This window comes from Ovis aries, chromosome 2, assembly GCF_016772045.2.
Source record: "Ovis aries strain OAR_USU_Benz2616 breed Rambouillet chromosome 2, ARS-UI_Ramb_v3.0, whole genome shotgun sequence".
Taxonomy (NCBI): Eukaryota; Metazoa; Chordata; class Mammalia; order Artiodactyla; family Bovidae; genus Ovis; species Ovis aries.
The window spans coordinates 217334515-217355893 of record NC_056055.1 but is presented as its reverse complement, the minus strand read 5'-3'; the positions used below and the strand labels follow the sequence as shown (position 1 = coordinate 217355893).

At 39.1% G+C, this 21379-nt stretch overlaps 1 protein-coding gene across 12 annotated transcripts in view; it reads left to right on the top strand.

The window, feature by feature from the left end:
- Positions 1-21379, top strand: part of FN1 (fibronectin 1) — a 69265-nt gene that overhangs the window by 43874 nt on the left and 4012 nt on the right. For 2 of the 12 annotated variants that reach the window (XM_027965156.3, XM_012145621.5), the window contains 17 exons: positions 983-1072; positions 3069-3338; positions 4056-4172; positions 5287-5451; positions 5975-6130; positions 6791-6904; positions 7671-7940; positions 9132-9319; positions 10163-10250; positions 11137-11313; positions 12104-12193; positions 12420-12599; positions 13694-13783; positions 15096-15202; positions 16291-16429; positions 19104-19268; positions 21098-21223. In XM_027965156.3, coding sequence (XP_027820957.1) covers positions 983-1072; positions 3069-3338; positions 4056-4172; positions 5287-5451; positions 5975-6130; positions 6791-6904; positions 7671-7940; positions 9132-9319; positions 10163-10250; positions 11137-11313; positions 12104-12193; positions 12420-12599; positions 13694-13783; positions 15096-15202; positions 16291-16429; positions 19104-19268; positions 21098-21223 — 2532 coding nt within the window. Of the gene's footprint in view, positions 1-982; positions 1073-3068; positions 3339-4055; positions 4173-5286; positions 5452-5974; positions 6131-6790; positions 6905-7670; positions 7941-9131; positions 9320-10162; positions 10251-11136; positions 11314-12103; positions 12194-12419; positions 12600-13693; positions 13784-14735; positions 15203-16290; positions 16430-19103; positions 19269-21097; positions 21224-21379 lie in introns of all 12 variants that reach the window. The other 10 variants (XM_012145613.5, XM_012145577.5, XM_004004906.6 and 7 more) reach the window with 5 other exon arrangements.

The following is a 21379-nucleotide window of genomic DNA, read 5'->3' as shown; positions in this document are numbered from 1 at the left end:
CCCAGGAATGTATATTCAACTCAAATATTCTGTGTGTGTGTGCTTTCACTTGCTCAGTTATGTTTGGCTTTGTAACTCCATGGACTGTAGCCCTCCAGACTCCTCTGTCCATGGGATTTTCCCAGGCAAGAATTCTGGAGTGGGTTGCCATTTCCTCCCCCAGGGGATCTTCTGATCCAGAGATCAAATCCATGTCTGGTCCATCTCCTGCACAGCAGGCAGATTCTTTACCAGTGAGCCACCTGGGAAGCCCCTTAAATTTTCTGTTCTTATCTTAATATGGCAAAATCCATCACTCTCAATAATAAGTATGACTCTTTTCAAGTAAAGGTTAATTGTTAAGACGATTGGTCTTGGCTTGGGTCATCTCCTGCGTCATTTTGGGCACATATATCAGAAAAAATAACTTCTCTGTGCCTTATTTTTCTCATTTGTGAGCTGGGGATAATTTTAAACCAAACTTTTGGAGGTAATGGATATGTTCATTGTCTTGAATGTGGTAGTGGTTTCAGAAGTCTACAGATTGTCAAAATCTGTCAAATTAGACCTTTTAAATATTGGCAGTTTATTGTTTGGTAACCAACCAGTTTTAAAAAGCTGCAGTCTACCTCCTTGTGTTGCTGCAAGGAGTATAAATGATAGCTGCCGTGCCGTAGTCTCGATCACGTGCCCTCAACAGACATGCTGTTAAGTGAATGACAGAAGTATTACTGTGCTGCAGAAGCTCCAGCTTATTTCAGATGCAGCTGAGTCACACCCGCAGAAGTGGAGTTGAGGGAAAGGCTTAAAGATGCTACAGAGTAGGGCAGCCCTTCCTCATCACTGCCGACAGCCCCTCTCCAGGTAGCAACGTTCACTTCAGTGTAAATAGGCTGTAGAACTGGACTCTTGGATATTTTATTAGCTGAAATAGTACCGAAGGAGCTTCGGTTTTTCATTCTTTCAAGCACATTATAAAAATAATTCTCACTTGTCTTTTCAGATCTCCTGCCTGGGACTGAGTATTTAGTCAGTGTCTCCAGTGTTTACGAGCAGCATGAGAGTATACCTCTTAGAGGAAGACAGAAAACCGGTGAGTCACATGGGTGACACACTTATAGAGTGGCTTTCACCTACCAATTCTGAAGAGCAAAATTTGGTGCTGCTTCTAAAAATACATCTCCATTTTTGGGGGGAGCGGTCATTATCTTTAACCACTAGTCTTAAAAATTAAGACACCTTATGGGGATGTAAATGGGTACAGCCACTGTGGAAAACAGTGAGGCGATTCCTTAGAAAACTGAAAATTAAGTTACCATATGATCCAGTAATCCCACTCCTGAGCGTATACACAGCCAAATGATAATTCAAAAGGTCACACACAATGCTCTGTTCATAGTAGCACTGTTTACAATAGCCAAGATATGGAAATAGCCTAAATGACCATTGGCAGATGAATGGCTAAAGAAGAAGTGGTACATCTATACAATGGAATACTACTCAGTCATTCTAAAACAATGAAATCATAATGCCATTTGCAGCAACATGGATGCAACTAGAGATTATCATAGTAAGTGAAGTAAGTCAGAAAGAGACACATACCATGTCACTTATATATGGAATCTAAGGTATGACACAGATGAACATATTTATGAAACAAAAACAGACTTACAGATATAGAAAACAGATTTGTGGTTGCCAAACAGAAAGGGGTTGGGGAGGAAAGGACTGAGAGTTTGGGGATTAGCAGATTCAACCTATTACATATGGATGGATAAACAATCAGGTCCTACTCTATAGCACAGGGAGCTATATTCAATACCCTATCATAAACCATAATGGAAAAGAATATTAAAAAATAGAATGTATATATATGTATAGCTGAATCACTTTGCAGTATAGCAGAGATTAACAAAACATTATAAATCAGTTATACTTCAATTAAAAAAAATTGATTTTTAAAAAAAATTAAAACACCTTACTCAACTGTTACTCTGACTTCCAATCACTAAGATTGTACTCTCTGCCTCCAGGAAGATTGAAAATAGTTCAGAAACTTTGTTGTCTGTCTTTTTAAAACTATCTCCCAAGAATAATATTTTATAGTTTCCATTATTGAGACATAGTGAAATTCCTTTTTATTAGACAGCTCTGTCTAATGGCTGACCCAACACTTGTCATTGTCATCTAAGTATTTTCCCTCCTTACTAAGCCACTATTTCTTTTTTTCTTATTTGATGGAATATTCATTTACTATATAAAGGGAGTAGAACAGAATCCCATAATATTATGCCCTTCTTAAATATGAGTGTTTCTGTTAATTTTTCCCTTTAAAAAAGTGCACTTTAATATAACCACTTACTTATTTTTTATAGTCCACTTGCTTCCAAGAAGAAGTTGTGGTATCTCAATTTGATTTGAGTATGTTATTGAAGTAAATGTTATAAGTAAAATGAAAATTGCTGGAAATCCCAGAGAAGTTAAGTACTTTGAATTTGGGACCAGCCCTAAATTTTGTTAATTTTTCTTCAATGCACTAAATTCTCAATTCATAAGGAATCAGGTGAATTGTAATTTGTCCAGGATGAAGTCTTATTTTAGTTTTAGAAAGTTTTTTGTTTGGCATTGTTAGCACCGTGTTGCCATATCAGTTCCCTCTTGAGTGTAGAAAGCTTCTTTGAGAGCCAAACACTTGCCTTGAGAGTGGGCAGGTCTTGCCTTACTTTGAGAGATACACTTAGAGGATAGAAACAGAATTCTGGAACACTGAAACATTTGAAAACTAGCAGTTCCCAGAATATCTAAAACTCCTGTCTTCAAATGTGATGCAGAATTACCTGAATTACTTAGCCAAAGCAAAAAGAACAAAAAATGAGTTGGACAACTTGAGCAGAGTCAGTTTATTATTTTGAAATATATCTGTGCCTTAGAACCAGTGTGAACCTAAGGTTCATGGCAATTCATTGTGTTAGTAGAAAAGGGTTGAAACATTGGATGGATATTACTTTTCCCACATTCTTCCTCAGTTCCTAAGTTGGTGCTATCTTTTTTTCCCCTTTTTCTCTTCCTCCCCTGGATGGGAAAAACAGCTCTCGACTCCCCAAGTGGCATTGACTTTTCTGATATCACTGCCAACTCTTTCACTGTCCATTGGATTGCTCCGCGAGCCACCATCACTGGCTACAGGATCCGCCATCATCCTGAACACATGGGTGGAAGACCTCGGGAAGATCGAGTGCCCCCCTCTCGGAATTCCATCACCCTCACCAACCTAAACCCAGGCACAGAATATGTGGTCAGCATTGTCGCTCTTAATAGCAAAGAGGAAAGTCAGCCCTTGGTTGGCCAGCAATCAACAGGTAACTTGTTTTCCCATCTGCAAAGAAATTCAGAGGACTTTCCTATGCAGGCAGTAGCTTCTGTGACACAGCTTTGTGTTGTCTGAGTCATCATATCGTAAAAAAAATAGATTATGGTGATGAGATAACTTCTTTATTCCAAGAAATTTCTTACTTGAATTAGACGTATGTGCATTTTTAAGAACTAAAGTTTTATTCGAAAAGTTGAAAATGTTCTGTTTCAAAGTTCTCTTAAAAACAAAATCATTTTAATAAAACATTGTAAATTGTTCTTAGGCTATGGATGCTTAAATACTTAGGGAAGAAGTATCATCATTTCTGTACTTCAGTCTCACATGGATTAACAAAAAGACATAGAGGCAAGGAGATGTGGCAAATATCACCAATTAGCAAATACCTAAAGACAGGAAATATGGGTGTTCATTATATTATTTTTATAACTTTTACTTTGTTCCAAAATTTTTTCAGAATACTCTTAAGAAATACTTTTCAGAAAACTCTTCAATAAACTTGAAATAATTATCTTGCCACAATCTGAATTGTCTCCTTGACCCCTAATCTAGCGTTGTTCATAACTTTTAATTTCGCTGATTTTGTATAGCATTTACATTATTATATGGAGGAAGCATAAAAGCAGTGTTCCAGAGAGTGAACAAAAGGTGGATCAGGGCATCCTTTGAGAGTTACGGATGTGAAAACTTTCCCTTGTGTTTCTAGTTTCTGATGTTCCAAGGGACCTGGAAGTCATTGCTGCAACCCCCACTAGCCTGCTGATCAGCTGGGATGCCCCTGCCGTCACAGTGAGATACTACAGGATCACCTATGGAGAAACAGGTGCGTTAGGGAAGGGCTTCTTCACACCCTGATCGAGTCTTCTGTCATGGGTAACCTTAAAGCCCAGTATTGGATGCCTAATTAAAGAAACTTTGGCAAGTCCATTCAGTGGAGCCTTGATTTTTTTTTTAAGAGTGTGTAGGAAATATGTTTTATATAACTGTTGGCAAAATCAAGATAAAACATTGTTTATATAATACTAGAGGGGAACTAAGCGACTTCACTTTCACTTTTCACCTTCATGCATTGGAGAAGGAAATGGCAACCCACTCCAGTATTCTTGCCTGGAGGATCCCAGGGACAGGGGAGCCTGGTGGGCTGCCGTCTGTGGGGTCGCACAGAGTCGGACATGACTGAAGTGACTTAGCAGCAGCAGCAGAGGGGAACAGTAGAGCTGCAGAAGGAGGATTGTAAATTCACAACTGTATTATCAGTGGTGAAATGATAAGTAATTTGTATTTCTCTTCCTTTTACTTTCCTGTATTTTCAAGATTTTATTTAACATGAATGTATTCCATTAAGATTTTGGAAAAGGACCCCAGCATGTGAAACTGTGGCTATGCTGGGCCTTTGTTGCTGCACAGGCCTTTTTCCAGTTGTGGTACACGGGCTTCTCATCGCAATGGCTTCTCTTGTTGAAGAGTGCAAGCCCTAGAGCACAGGCTCAGAAGCTGTGGTTCACGGCATGTGGCCCATGGCATGTGGGATTTTTCCAGGGATGTGGGTTCAGGGATCGAACCCACGTTTCCGGCCTTGGCAGGCAGATTTTTTTTTTTTTTTAAACCACTGAGCCACCAGGGAAGCCCAATATGGGCAGTCTTGAGTTGAGGACTTACCTTCTTTCTCCTTCTAATTTTAACCTACCACATGTTAAAGCTGCAAGGTTAAAATAGCATTTTAACTGCAATTTTTCTCTCAATTTTTACACACTCAAAGCTTACTACATACATAAATAAATATACTTTTCTGTTCAGGATCTGTTAATAGCACTCTTTAAAAGTGAATAAGCAAAGGCGTAACTTACATGCTGCTCTCAGTATGTTAATTCAGCAACTCAGCAATCCCCAAGTGTCTGTCAGTCCCTCACACTTTTAACTAACCCCGTTTCAAACAGGAGGGAGTAGCCCTGTCCAGGACTTCACCGTGCCTGGGAGCAAGTCTACAGCTACCATCAGTGGTCTTAAACCTGGAGTGGACTACACCATCACTGTCTATGCTGTCACCGGCCGTGGGGACAGCCCAGCAAGCAGCAAGCCCGTTTCCATCAATTACCGGACAGGTACTTATCTTCCTCTCGGATGACCCAGGCTCGTTTACTCAAAAAGTTTTTACAGTGTTCTCCCAAAGTATTTTCCTCATTGTGGAACTGATTTTCTTTTGTAAAAAGATGAAGCAACAGCTACAGAGTTTTGAGCCAGATATATAAGAAGCACCCCAAGGGCAGGGATTTTTGTCTGTTTTGTTGATTGCTGTGTTTCATGTGCCTGTAATACAGACAGGCACAGAGGATGCAGTAAATATTTGTTAATGAATGAGTGGATGAGCTGATAAGATAAGGAGACGAGCCTCTATAGGAAATATAATTTCTTTGTGAATGAAACAGTCATATTGAAAATAGGCAATTTATCAAGATCCAAGCACCAGCTCTCAAAAGTTCTCTCTGCATCTTCAAAAAAACATCTAAGAGTCAGTAGTAGTAGTAAGAAATTATTCTGTCTATACCAGAACTGGAGACAAAGAGTAGTTTAGTCTTGTCCCTAGGAGCTGGGGCTTCATTGGTTTCTCTTGGTTTTTATTTGTAGAAATTGACAAACCATCCCAGATGCAAGTGACTGATGTCCAAGACAACAGCATCAGTGTCAGGTGGCTGCCTTCAAGTTCCCCTGTTACTGGTTACAGAGTGACCACTGCTCCTAAAAATGGCCCAGGACCATCGAAAACGAAAACTGTAGGTCCAGGTAAGGAGAGCCAACCTCTCACAACATCAGGATAAACAGTAGGACCACATGATATGTTTTTGTAAATAAATGACCAGCTGGCTCTGAGTACTATATAGTCCGAGTTTCCTCATTTGTGAATTCAGGGCTCAAAGTTGTTACCAACTCCCTATACAGTAGAAGTTTTAGGGGGAGTGCATTTCTGTTTTTATATGTGTAGTAGTGTTTGGTGTGCACATCTTAAATTACTAGATTCATCTTGGTGATTTTGTGTATCATGCACACTAAGAAGAGACAGATGGGCCTAGCTGACTTTTAAAGATTCTTTTAGCTCTTGTTTCTGTTTTCATATAAAACAATTGTTAAATTAGGATCCTCAGGTGATATCTTAAAGTCCAGTTAGTTTTCATTTTTTCAAGAGCAGCATCATTCATTGTTGGCCCCATCATATTCAATTTTAGAGTTTATCCTTTGGTGTACTTCACTCCAATATGGTAATTTGTATTAGCAATGAACATGTTTGTCCAAGAGGAAATCCATGTGTGAGTCCTCTGATATTTTCATGATAATTCCGCACATGAAAATTCCTGGCCACTGCACATTTATTACCGAATTCTGAAAGTCCTTGGTTGTCATAGTGAATGACGTAGAAGGTGCATTTGCTTTTCACTCCCTTTGCAGATCAAACAGAAATGACAATTGAAGGCTTGCAGCCCACAGTGGAGTATGTGGTCAGTGTCTATGCTCAGAATCAAAACGGAGAGAGTCAGCCTCTGGTTCAGACAGCGGTAACCAGTACGTAACCAGTGTCTGTTTTCCATGTTCAGAGTCACACTTTGTTCTGAGGTGTCTGGATACGTAGTTTGTATCTTGAGCTGAGCCCATTGAAACATTTTTCCTTCTCAGTGATGAACACACAGGGAAAGAAGTTGGGGAACTACCATAGTTAGCTGTGCTATGCTTTGAATTGCTTTTGCTCAGATGGCCTCAGCAAAATCTTATTAGCCTATAGCAAATCTATAAAATGTTGTGCTTGCGCCTCCTTTTCGACAGCTGGATGGTAAAGTTGATTGAAGTTTGCCACATGAAGCTATTATGTTTGGAGCATTTGTGTGGCTGGACCAACATTTAATTTAAATACTCAGTGGGTGGGGGAGGGAGTTAAAGATTATAACAATCTGAATCTAACATTTAAAATCAACTTTACCACTTCCAAGTATAAAAAAAATCCAGGTCTGTGAGACTAACATCACATTGCCAAAACAAATCTTGGTAGAATATCCTAAAATGTATATAAATAAATCCTCGTTTGGGGACATTTTGCAGGGTATCTTCGCATCTCACGTACGCTTATGTTTTAGTAAGTGATGCGACATTAAGTATTTTCTGAACCAAAAAGCCTTAAGCAAGGGTCAAGTAATTTTCTGTTTAATAGTGGGTTAATTGGAATTTAATTCATCAAAGAAAAAATGGTATCTGTAGAACTGCTTTGCATGTTATCAAAATGCTTATTTCACAACTTGCTTTTCACATAACCTCTTACCATTAATTTGCCTAACAGACATTGATCGCCCTAAAGGACTGGCATTCACTGATGTGGATGTCAATTCCATCAAAATTGCTTGGGAAAGCCCACAGGGGCAAGTTTCCAGGTACAGGGTGACCTACTCGAGCCCTGAGGATGGAATCCATGAGCTATTCCCTGCACCTGATGGTGAAGAAGAGACTGCAGAGCTGCAAGGCCTCAGGCCAGGTTCTGAGTACACAGTCAGTGTGGTTGCCTTGCACGATGATATGGAGAGCCAGCCCCTGATTGGAACCCAGTCCACAGGTATATCGTTCATCGCACCACTAGGTGCTCGTGGGAGCAGTGGCTTTATGCCCTGCTGAGTGCATTACACTTTTATCAGGCTATTGATTCCAATGTAAGGGGGTACCCAGAAACACAGCCTCTCTATTAAGAAAGCCCCTCTTTAAAGGAGAACAGTAATAAGCAGTGAAGTGTAGGTGACATAGAGAAATTCTAATAATAGGAAATTTTGGAGTGGCTTGGCTTACTACCAAGGCCATAAAGCAAGACATTTGAAGTTAACATGAAAATTGTCGATTATTTCTTGTCTCCCTGTGGTTATGCTCACTGTGTATAAAAGAAAGAAATCTGGCATCTTAGAGCCTACTCTCAGAAAGGAACTCAAACGGAGCCATTTCATAGTAGCAGGATTCTGAGAAAACATGGGTGAGCCCTTCCTTCTCTGGTTAGAGATCACATGCTCAGTGTATAATTTTGCTCAATGGCCTAAGAATCAGATGCATAGGAAAGAGTTGGTAGGGCAGATGCTTTCCACCATGCCTTATCTTCTTGTGCTTTGTCTCTGAAGCAGCGTGGAATGCTAAAGATGTCCCGTTGTGACAGCATAAAACCTGGAGGTGACAATCTGTATTATTGCTCTCTGCTTCTCCTCTCTGCTTTTGTTGTGAGCCAATTTTCTTCCTATGCTGCACCACGGAGAATACTTCAGATTTAGCAGTGATATCTTCCATGGGGTCCAAATAAAGGGAATAAAAACATAATTCTATCTTTGGAATGGAATACTCTGTGAAATGGTTTTCTGCACAAAGATAATTTTTGTCAGAAAGGGGCTGCTGCTCATCTTCCCTTAGAAATGGAAAATCAATCCTAATGGTCAATAAACCAATGTGACTTTTTTTTTTAATTCGTTAAGGGAAAGAAAAAAAAAAAAAAAAACCAAGCTACTAAAACCTAAATTCTCTTAGACTGTTGGCATTTACCCAGATGTTTTCAGTGATCCTGAGCATTGCTGGATTAAAAAGCACTTCATTTTTCAGCAAGCCTTTTCTTCATTTTGCATCCCCTTTTGTACTTTTCTATACTGAATCTTTGCTTGACTAGGGTACCTACCATACCAAACAAGCACAGCCTATGTACTCATTGGAATTCACTTTATTTCCCCCCTTCCCCCATTTACATGAGATAAACTCTAATCGATAACCATCCCAACAGCCATTCCTGCACCAACCAACCTGAAGTTCACTCAGGTGACACCAACCAGCCTGACCGCCCAGTGGACGGCACCCAACGTTCAGCTCACTGGGTATCGAGTGCGGGTGACCCCGAAGGAGAAGACCGGACCAATGAAAGAAATCAACCTTGCTCCCGATAGCTCATCTGTGGTTGTGTCAGGACTCATGGTAAGAAGTGTCTGTTTTTCACTGGAGTAAAGAAGTAGGTCATCTCTTACACAGTTGACAGTGGTGGAAATAAAATGTCATAAGAAATCTGTGTTCTTTGCTGTCAGATTAATTTTGTCATAATTTTGTGTCAAGTAGAATGTAGCTTTTCCAGATGACTCATAGGGACAGGATTTTATGAGGAGCACTGGATGTTGCATAGCTCTTACATGTATTCTATTTATTTTAAAATATTGTGTGTGTGTGTAATGGGGGGAGCAATTTAGATAGCCATAGGCTGAATGCATAAATCCATTTTATTTATGGCTTTTCTGAGTGTTATTACCCTTGCAAGAAATATTCTCCAATTTTTACCAATGCAGCCTAATACCACCTTCCTGAAGTCATTTTTTAACCTCTAGAGGTACATGCAAAGAGCTAGCCAGGTACCTAGGAAACTAGTGTACTTCTTAACATAAGGCCAATTTTAGGAGAAACTACAGAAAGAGGGTTCAGAGATAAGACTATTCTCTTCCTCTCTATGATCAGACAAATTCATGATTTGCACCTTTCAAGTCACAAAAGAGAAAACAGGCTAATAGCATTTTCCTCATTTTGTGTCAGCTGAGTGGAAATATCTAAATTATAGCTTACTTGAGCTTAACCCTAAATACATTTTTAAATTCATGTAGTTAAATATGTTGTTGATCATCTGCAAATTAAGCTAAGAATGTACAGTTCTGTGGTTTTCGCTAGCTTTGTCTTTTTCTTTTCTAACCATTGCATTTTTTTTGAATGCTAGAGTGAAAATTCCCAGGCTTCAGAATAGCTCATTGCTGAAGCTTACCATGCCCTTCTTTCTAGGTTGCCACCAAATATGAAGTGAGTGTCTATGCTCTTAAGGACACTTTGACAAGCAGACCAGCTCAGGGAGTCATTACAACTCTGGAGAGTGAGTAATCAAACTTTTTAGTGTTGATTAACTTTCTTTATAAACAAAAATTAAAGAATGACAAATGCTTTCTAGATCACTAAGTTAACAATGGAATGACTCCCGGTTTGGAAATTGATTGGCTTGCCTATCTTTTTGAGTTACTTCTGTGGCCCTCTCCAGAAAGTGGTGTACTGGCACATATATAGAATCACTTCATGGTGTGATAGTGTTAGTGCAGTGAACTAGGACTTACACTTAGGTTATGTTCTACTGGTTAGAATTTGTTTTCATAGAGTGAAGGTTGGGGAGGGCACGCTGGCTTCTGTTGTATCTTTAACAGTGTAGTAAGCATTAGACGATGGTGGCCCAGATTCTAGTTTTCTGCCATATCAATAACCCACAGTTATTCTCTTTCAGAAATCAAATAAAATGTCAAAGTTTTATGATCTACAAAACAGGGATGGCATCATACCTGTTGAGAAAAAATATGAATCCTTATAAGAATGACAAAATACTAGCAATATATTATTAATATATTATATACACACATATATAATTTATATGCCTTCCTTATGTTACTACATGTATTTTATATTGTGATAACAATAATTTTAACACTTGCTGAGGTATTTATAGATACCTAAAGCCAGCCCTGAAAAACACTGGCCATATCTGTAAAGCTTTTCATTTCTCAAAAAAAAAAAAGATACACGAGGGGAATATTTTCTTTTTTCCTGATTACTGGCAGCTTTTCTCTCTGGTGGCCACAGAAGAAAATCTACACATTATTAGTAATATATAAAAATGGATATATTTGGTATATAAAAAATAATTTAATATCAAAACCTTAACTATATGAGCCAGGCAGGCACTAATACTCATCTGTGGCTATCACCCCATGCAGATATCAGCCCTCCAAGAAGGGCCCGGGTGACAGATGCTACCGAGACCACCATTACCATTAGCTGGAGAACGAAGACTGAGACGATCACCGGCTTCCAAGTTGATGCTATCCCAGCAAACGGCCAGACTCCAATTCAGAGAACCATCAGGCCAGATGTCAGAAGTTACACCATCACAGGTCTGAGAACCCACTCTTCTGACCACATCTGTTAACTGCAATTCACAACATAAATTAGCTTATTAGTTTTTCTACCACTTACACTGATTAAATTTATCTTCAGTGTTTTATGATAACCCAGCTCTATTGTTTACAACCTGTTTCCATCCTGTGATCAAAAATTTTGTCCTGCAAATGCCTGGTTTTGCTAATGTTTGCCAGAGAAATGGCATAAGTCCCATTCAACAAATTTGATCTTTCACCAATGAACCCTTTCTTATGGAAAAAAAAAAACAAACATAATGTTTGACATCCAAAAGAAACTCAGAAAGAATGTATAGTTCTTAACATTTATGTAGATTTTAAAGCAAACTTAAATTTAAAAAGGAAACAGTACTATTTCACAGAGATCGAAGTTGTTGTCAGAGAATGTTTACTATCTGGGTCAGTTTAGAACTTTTTGAGATTTAAAGTTCTGATCTCAGTTACCAACCAGTGACCATCAGATTAAAACACAGATAATAGGTCCTCACCCCTATTTATCACCAAAATGGCCACTTTTAACACAGCATTTTTGTATTTTAAAATTTATTTTAGGAAGTGTCTTTGTGTGCATCAGTGCCTTTCTTTTGAGATATATTTCTCATGGACAGTTAGCACCCATACCATGCTCTAATTTATTCAATTTGAACCACTTTAGTGGTTTCTATAAATAGGCAACGATAGGAGGAATCATGAAAATCACAGATGAGTTTGAAAATTTTCCTAGTAAATGGAGATCAGATAAAAATCATCTCTTTACCAATTTCAGGTTTACAACCTGGTACTGACTACAAGATTCACTTGTACACCTTGAATGATAATGCCCGGAGCTCCCCTGTGGTCATCGATGCCTCCACTGGTAACTACACTTTCTACTGAAGAAATGTCCCTTTATATGTATGTGTGATCAGTCATGTGGACCTGAGCAACAAAAATGAGGTTGATACTTCTGTATTAAGATCACAGTGAATCATTTTTACAGTTTGTAGAATTCTTAGATCCTCTCAAGTCCACTTTTAAAGGCTAGGAAAATGGATAAATGGTTATTCATTTTCTTAAAGAGACCTAATTTTGTTTTCTTTTAGCCATTGATGCACCATCCAACCTGCGTTTCTTGGCCACCACACCCAACTCCCTGCTGGTATCATGGCAGCCACCCCGTGCCAGGATTACTGGTTACATCATCAAGTATGAGAAGCCTGGGTCCCCTCCTAGAGAAGTGGTCCCTCGGCCCCGCCCCGGTGTCACAGAAGCTACTATTACTGGTATTGCTGCATCCATTCTACCATTTTCCTTTTTACTCTTTGGGACACACAAAGTGCTTAGCAGACTGCAACTGTGTCTTTGGTGCTCTACCATCAGATCAAGAAGCCCATTTCTGATCACTTCAGAGGGCATTGTCTACACAGGAGCTGTTAAGCACAATACATCTCAGAAGTCATGAATTCATGAAAATGCAATAACTTCAGTACTGTCATATTCTGGAATCCTTTTATTTCCTGTATGTTTGCCAAACACATATCAGTTCTTCCTAGAAAAAGACATTTTTCAACGCAAACTACCAAATGCTAATACTGTTCTCTTACTCAGCAACCTAAAGAAAGATAAGCTGGAAGATTTGCCAGAGTGCCACCTCTCATGGCTTTCATTATCCAGTTTCCCAGGATAGGTCTCGAGGCAAATTGATTCTCATACTGGAGAGTGTGCTTGGGGTGGGAATAAGAGATCATAGGCCTCTGGTATCATTTTTGTCTAAGAAATTAAAACTATATGTGTATAGGGTGTCATCTTGACTTAAAATATCCTATAGAACACACAGGTACCAGGAGACACTGCTTTTTTAGAAACTTTGGAGTTAGGAAAACAGAATCAGATATGGAAGGTGTTGATTTGGATACTTCCTGCCAGGACCACACAAAGAGTGATCTTTCTTTCCTGCAGAGCACGTTCTGTAGTCTGACTTTTCATTGATCCTGCCACTGAGAGTGGTCTGGCCTAGGCACTAAGTAGATTCATGTATGCAGTCTGCACTGATCGCTCCTAAATGTGTATTTCGCTGGCAGTGTACAATGCTGATAGGTTTTCTTGAATTCAAAGAGCAGATGAGACAACATGTTAAAAGTATACCCCAGAGAAGTTAAAGTGCTTATTCGGGTGTCAGATTTGATAGGAAGATAATTAATTTGCTAAGTGCCCATTGTATACAGAGTATTTGAGTGTTTACAGAAGCAAAGCAAAGTCTCCATTGCCTTTCAAGAGGCCAGCAACCAGCTGAAGAGAGGATGCTTGCTTCAGAGATCAACTTCCATTTGATGAGCTGAGCCCACAGATGTAATGTGATGATTTGTCCTTCCATCAGGTCTGGAACCAGGAACAGAGTACACAATCCAAGTCATTGCCCTCAAGAACAATCAGAAGAGTGAGCCTTTGATTGGGAGGAAAAAGACAGGTAACAAGCACCTTCTGGGTAATGGGGAGCTGGCCATGACAAAACTAATTACAGACGATGTATCTTGCAGTGCAAAAATGCTCCAGGTTTTGATGTATTTCTCATGGAACTTTTTTTTCTCTAACAGCCTAGCATGTATGTTGTGCTTTTTGATAGCGAGAATGACCTGACCATCTGCAGAGTTCAGTTTCATTTTTTTCCTAGCCAGTCAATATAAAGACCTTTTATTCATCTTTAGAAAGTTCAAACCAGATATTAGAATGTAAAAGCCAAGTTTCGATCATTGCTGTTTGTCTGTATATTCTTTTGGAGTTAAAAGTGTTTTTATAAAAAGTGGGGAGGGAAGAGAAAACTCTTTCTCATTTGTCTTTATTTACTATTTGATTTCTGAGGCTTGAACTAAATAATGTCTTACTTTTTATCCAATTTCAGTTTATGAAGAAAATGCTTTATTTATGCTGATAGAATTTTTAAATGAATTTTATGTTATGTGCTTTAACCTATTCTAAACATTTCAGACGATGAAAAACTACTGCACCAAACCTCTGATATTCTCATACTTCAGATGCTGATATAATTAGTCTAGATTCTAGTCATTATAACATGATTCTCAAGTGAGAAAGAGGGGAAAAAAGCCTGCATATTTCAGTTCCATTAGGCTTAATTCGAGCAGAGGCAGCTTTTATGTGGCTTAGCGTTTCAAAGCTTTGTATGATAAATTCATACTAACACTTTTTTTCCTTCTAAACTATAAAGAAAACTTTGAGAAAAATCATAAAGATTTCTTTCTGGGGGAAAAAAAGTGTTTTGTGATTTAAGAACTGCTAATTTTTTAGGAGCTTTGATCAGATTGTAAAATAGTCGTTGTTGCCTGAATTGATAATGACTTCCTGAGGCTACTTCTGGGAGCTTAACACGCTTTGCTTTTTTGGCTCTAACCTCTCTTGGCTAGATGAGCTCCCCCAGCTGGTAACCCTTCCACACCCCAATCTTCACGGACCAGAGATCTTGGATGTTCCCTCCACAGTTCAAAAGACCCCTTTCATCACCAACCCTGGGTATGACACTGGAAACGGTATTCAGCTTCCCGGCACTTCCGGTCAGCAGCCCAGTCTTGGGCAACAAATGATCTTTGAGGAGCATGGTTTTAGGCGAACCACACCGCCCACAACGGCCACCCCTGTAAGGCATAGGCCAAGACCGTATCCGCCGAATGTAAATGAGGAGATCCAAATTGGCCATGTCCCCAGGGGAGACGTAGACCATCATCTCTACCCTCATGCGGTGGGACTCAATCCAAATGCTTCTACAGGACAAGAAGCTCTCTCTCAGACAACCATCTCATGGACCCCATTCCAGGAAAGCTCTGAGTATATCATTTCATGTCATCCAGTTGGCGTTGATGAAGAACCCTTACAGGTAGCTCATGCTTCCTTTTACTTCTGGGACACTTGGGGAAAAAGTAAGCTAGGCTACTGAAATGACCAGCTCTGGTGTCCAATGACCCTACTTCTAGGACCTCTTAGAAATGTGATTAAGTCTTGATATTGTTTTGATTGGAGTTTAATTGCTATACAGTGTTGTATTAGTTTCTGCTGTACAGCAAAGTGAATCAGCTATATGTATACAGTTATCCCTTTAAGTCCTGATTTTTTTTTTTTTTAATCTCAAGATGACTCTACTTTAAGAGATGTACCAGAGAGTGTCATTAGCTTTTGTCTAGTGGAGAGAATAAAATCACTTCTGTTACTCTCAATTGTTTGAGGTTCCACAGTAATATAGACAAAGAAATGATCTTAGAAGAGAGAGAGAGATCCTGCCTGAATTGACTTTTGTTTAGGAAGGGCTCAAATGCCATCATTATGATTTGTCCTTTGAAGAATCAAATCCCATTTTCTACCATATGTCAAAGGAGAAAGACTTCGGCTGAAGCTGTGCCTATAAGTGATTGATTCGCTGACTAAAATTTCTCATGTTTTGCTGATATCAGTTTTTACTGTTTTCTTAGTTTTAGAAAGTGGCAGAATTTTAAAAACTGAAGACTTTTGAACTTAGAAATAGGAGTTTGAGGATTTGCCCCTCAGACAAAGCGTTTGAAGGACCCCATGTTGGAGTCAAATGCCACTTGGGTAGGATGAATGTCTCCCAGAGAGCACAGTGTCCCCCTTTTATGTGAGGGGGGATGGCCAGGGCTGCCACTGGGCTTGCCCAGACTTGCAACTAAAGTAGAACGAAGAGGAGGCTGTCTCTAGAATTAGTGAGGGTTCCTGGTAACTATGGAGCACGCAGGGTAGATTTGGGGCAGGAAAATCTGGCAGGCAGAAACGACCCCTCACTTAAATTCCATTTCTCTCCTTGGTTAGTTGGGACCTTTGCACTCTCTGTTTTTATTTGTCTCCCTTTGCTTGGTTACACAGTAGGAGTTATTGAGAAAAGAACAGAGGAAGTCGTGTCAATTCCTCACTGTAACACTTTGTCCCCCACTTTGGATGTGCTAATCATTGCAGTTCCGAGTTCCTGGAACCTCTGCCAGTGCCACCTTGACGGGCCTTACCAGGGGGGCCACCTACAACATCATAGTGGAGGCAGTAAAAGGCCAGCAGAGGCAGAAGGTTCGAGAGGAGGTGGTCACCGTGGGCAATTCTGGTATGTGAATGTCCGGGTTATTGGGGCACACTGTGGACCAGCCCAGTGATGCTTCTTCAAGTGACTGTTCTTTTCCTCTTTTTGTCTTTTGACTTTGGGAAATAATTCCATGAAGAAAATGAGCAACTTTAAATTCCATCCTTTTTCCCTCAAAGTATCCTAGTATGTTTGAAAATACATAAGAATAAGAAAGAGAGTCTCAAACATGATGTGGTGATAGGCCTGGAAGGGACTTCAAGTATTGTTTAGTCCAACACTCTGAGTTCCAGCCAGGTGTGATACAGGACACAAGTCTCCAGTTCTCTGTTCCCAGACCCTCTTCATCTTACTAGGTTGCTGCTCCTGAGTCATGTTTAAGTACTGAAAGGATTGAAGGTGAAAGGGTTACTTGCTTCAGTCATGTCTGACTCTTTGCAAGTCCATGGGCTATAGCCCACCTGGCTCCTCTGTCCATGGAATTCACCAGGCAAGCGTACTGGAGTGGGTTGCCATTCCCCTCTCCAGGGAATCTTCCCAACCCAGGGACTGAACCTGGGACCCAGGTCTCTCATATTGCAGGCAGATTCTTTACCATCTGAGCCACCAGGGAAGTCCTGGTGATTACCTGTAAAGGAAATTCCTTATCTGCATATATCAGTGCCTGCTGGGTTTTTTTCCTGATGTAAAATGCTACCTTATTCCCACATTATTTCATGATTGTATGTATATGCTTGGTCGCTCACCTGTTTCTCACTCTTAGTGACCCCATGGACTGTAGTCCATCAAGCTCCTCTGTCCATGGGATTTCCCAGGCAAGAATACTCCAGTGGGCGGCCATTTCCTCCACCAGGGGCCCTGACTCAGGGATTGGTTGAACCTGCATCTCATGTGTTGGCAGGCAGATTCTAGCCCATATTTCAAGACTATAGAAGCCCAAAACTGCAATAGAGTTTAAATGGTCATTGACTCTTCTTTATAGCACCTGGATATTTGTTTGTTTTTGTTTTTTGGCCATGCCTTGTGGCTTGCAGGATCTTAGTTCCCTGACCAGGGATTGAACCCAGGCCACGGCAGTGAAAGTGCCAAGGCCTAACTACTGGACCACTGGGGAATTCCCTAGAAAGTCCTTTTAAACCAGTAGTGTATCAGCTGGCTTTTCAAACTGCAACAGCTACAGATTCACCAGAAACATGAAATAGAGAATAATCAGAACCGTGAATCTTCCCACCGGAGAGTTCTCTATTCCCTATTAACAGGGAGTGCTAAATTCTATCCGCCCAGTGATAGGTTTTATTTCTATGGCCAGATACTTAACCTCAACCTCAGCCTTCTTTCTCATTTTACAGATGACTGTGTTCTTTTACATAGAAACTCCTATGAATTGCAGTTGAGTTTTTTTTTTTGGGGGGGGGGTGGATCATTTTATGCTTATTGAGTTATATATCCATTTAATGTGCACCTTTGCTTTGTGTGGTTTTGCTAGTAGAATGCCATGTGAAAGGAATTTTCAAGAGCACAAAGGACTTTGTGCTTTTTCCTCATCATTTTTTAAAAAGATTCCATCTCCAAAACTTTACTCCTGGTTATTTTTAGGAGGGTTATTGAAACCCTCCTAGCAGTTTAAATTCCTTCCAGTTTTCCTTCCGACTCATTACCAACAGCAATATTCTGCATTCTAACCAGGTTCTCCCAGCTCTGAGATGTTTCAGATGTCTTAGTTTTGACAAAACTCTTATTTTCTTCCAGTCTGATCCCTTTCAAAATATTAGGCACTTCAAATATTATTGCTTTTGAGTTTTTTTATTTTTGCACTGTGAGAAGAAATGTACGCAGTGGGATTCAAAATCACAGAAGTTAGTTTATTTAATTTTTAGAGACTGAATTGAAGCATGCTTTATTTGTATAGATTATTTTAAAATCAGCTTTCACAAAACATAAAAGACCAGATCTTAGACAACATGAAGAGATTCCATTAGTGATTCCTAAGTCACTGATATTCCACTACCTCCTCTTACTTGGAACAGTTGGGTTTATTGATAAAGTAAAGCAGTCTGACCATTATGACAATAATGTACAAAATCTAGGCTTTTTGCATTATGCAAAACATTCAGTGAAAGTGAGTATCACATTTATGTGGTTACATTTTAATGGTATATAAAATTGCTATGACTTTTGCATTAAAAGCAAAAGGCGACCTCTAATAATTACTCTTTATTTGGTGAGAATGTTCTAAGTGTTGGCAATAGGCCAATACCTGGAATTCCTGATCACATGTGATCTTCACAAGATCCTCAGCAGGAGGAAGTATTTTTATTATTATCCTCACAAGCTTAAGGTCACTCAGATACTGATGGAGAGGAATTTCCAGCCTTTGCACCCCATGAAGTCCTTAACTGCCTCACGATCTGTTCCATGTTCTATGAATTATATTTACCAGAAATGATGTGGTTTTTTTGTTTTTAGAACTGAGGGCAAAAATGAAGATGGGCTCCTTTTAAGAGGCTGTGGCAAGTGTTCACCAGCACAATCTAAGCATTGTTCATTAGAGGAGCTGATTCACTGATGGAAACATGAGTGCTTCTTAATGCTACTGGGATTTTGGGTTTAGAATAGTCATCATATACGATAATCTGGTTTTCTTCTTATGGTCCAAAGCTATAATAAAATGTCTTCCCTTCTCTCTTTCTTCACGCAGTTGACCAGGGCCTGAGTCAGCCCACAGATGACTCCTGCTTCGACCCCTACACGGTCTCCCATTATGCCGTTGGAGAGGAGTGGGAGCGATTGTCTGATTCTGGCTTTAAACTCTCGTGCCAGTGCTTAGGCTTTGGCAGTGGTCATTTCAGATGCGATTCATCTAGTGAGTAGCTTGCTTTGTCCATCTCTTGCAGTTCCATGCAATCGCACAGGGTGCCAGGAAGCATGTTTGGCAGACAAGGCTCTTCCAAACATGAAGCAAATGAAGGGAGATTGCTTGACTCAAAGTAACATTTTGCATCATATAAAAATGATGGGAAATTTTACTTGTTGAATATGGCTTCATCTCAAAGATTGTATTTCAATGACTATTAAACATTAATTTGCAATGGTAATATGATTTTTAAAGTTTTCTTGTTAAATGAATAAAGTCAGGTTTAATGAGTCAAGTCTAATGAAGAGTAGCAGAGACACAAAGAAACCTCAAATCTCTTTTAATCTTTGGTGTTTAGCATGGTAAGAGATGAACATTTATACTCACAAACACTCTGTTTCAGTTCAAACCAGATATACACATATCATAGTATATAAACACACTTAACTCTTCCACGTCTCCCATACACAGATATCATACACACACATACACACACTGGATAGCTTAAACCTTGCCAAGTAATCTAGAGAGTAAAGGTGATCCATTTGTAGATAGTCAAGAATCAACTTCAGTTGAAAAATATTTTTAATTAAAAGAGATTTTAATATTTTAAATTATGTTTTAGTTAAAATAATTCTAGGAATTGCTTATCATGCTTTGAGATTTAGTATTAGCATTTATGTCTTTGTTTTTAGGAGATGTGATTATTATTGAAAACTGGTTTATTTTTATAGGTGTTAACCATTATGCCTTATAACAAGCCTCCTACATACATATACAAAAATTGTATTCAGAAAAATACAACGTAATAGACTTTTTAAAGATTTTCAGAGGATTTTACTTATGTATTTGAAATGGTTTAATTCAAACAAATATAAAAACTGATTTTTTCAATGCAGATCTTCTACTATGCTTGACCGTTTGAAAATGGAAAGAGCAGTATAAGTGTTGTACTGCTGTTTAGGAGTTGGAAGTTTTAACACTTGGTATCAATTAGGTGGTTTTTAATTTCTGAAACTGAATTGTTTTTAAGTCTATGTATTTATTACCTATGTAAGTACTTAGGCGCAGTTATGAGAGCAGAGCTATAAGCGGATTTATGTGATTCTTTGGCTCAACTTACATAGTTTTTTCCTTGATGTCATAATTATTGAATAATATTTTTAAAGTTTTAGGAATGACTGATTTGTTGATAAAATAGAAGTCATGTATGTTATACAAACTTCTGAAGTTTGTTTTTAGTATAAACTTTGAAGATTAAAAAGTTATCTTTTATGTATAGAAGTTAAAGAATATATAACTGTGAATTTTAGATATTCCTTGGAACCAGTTTACTTGTAAGAATGACAACCATTGATTTATCATTATTTTTGTTTTTATTTTGATATTTAGGCTTATTCTTTCACTTTTCATATTTACAAGAAGCCAACTGATCTTTGTTTTTTGGTTAACCGAACTTTGTACCCAGGATCTCTGTGAAAGTGACTTTTCATCTATGATCTATTCCTAAAAATCTACTCAAATCCTAGTTTAGCCTTCCTAATGTTAAATCTTAATAGGGAGGAGTCAAATGAAGGTCATTGTCTATTCTTGTGAAATGATTATGATGCAATAAATTGGTTCTTAAAATGTCTGAGAAAATGCTAAGCTGCAAAGATAATAATTGTAAAATCCAACCAAAAAAGTGGCTTGTCAGAGGAATCGTGACCTTCAACTTTCCTTACTACTCCTTCCAGATACTGGGCTTTGAAAATCCGGGGGCATGTCCCATTTCACTCAGCATCGTGTGAGTCAGAAATGCCAATAACTCCTTGCCTCTGATTTTCCCCACCCCCCAGAATGGTGCCATGACAACGGAGTGAACTACAAGATTGGAGAGAAGTGGGATCGTCAGGGGGAGAATGGCCAGATGATGAGCTGCACGTGTCTTGGAAATGGAAAAGGAGAATTCAAGTGTGATCCTCGTACGTTGCCACAGATCATCTTTAGTGCCTATTGAACACTCCCGCTTTTCATTACTAAGCTGTAACTCTCATCCCTGGAAATGACTGACTTTAGATCTTCTTGAGGAGTGAACAGTGGGTTTGTTAATTTTCTGATTTGGGAAAGCAGAGACAGGC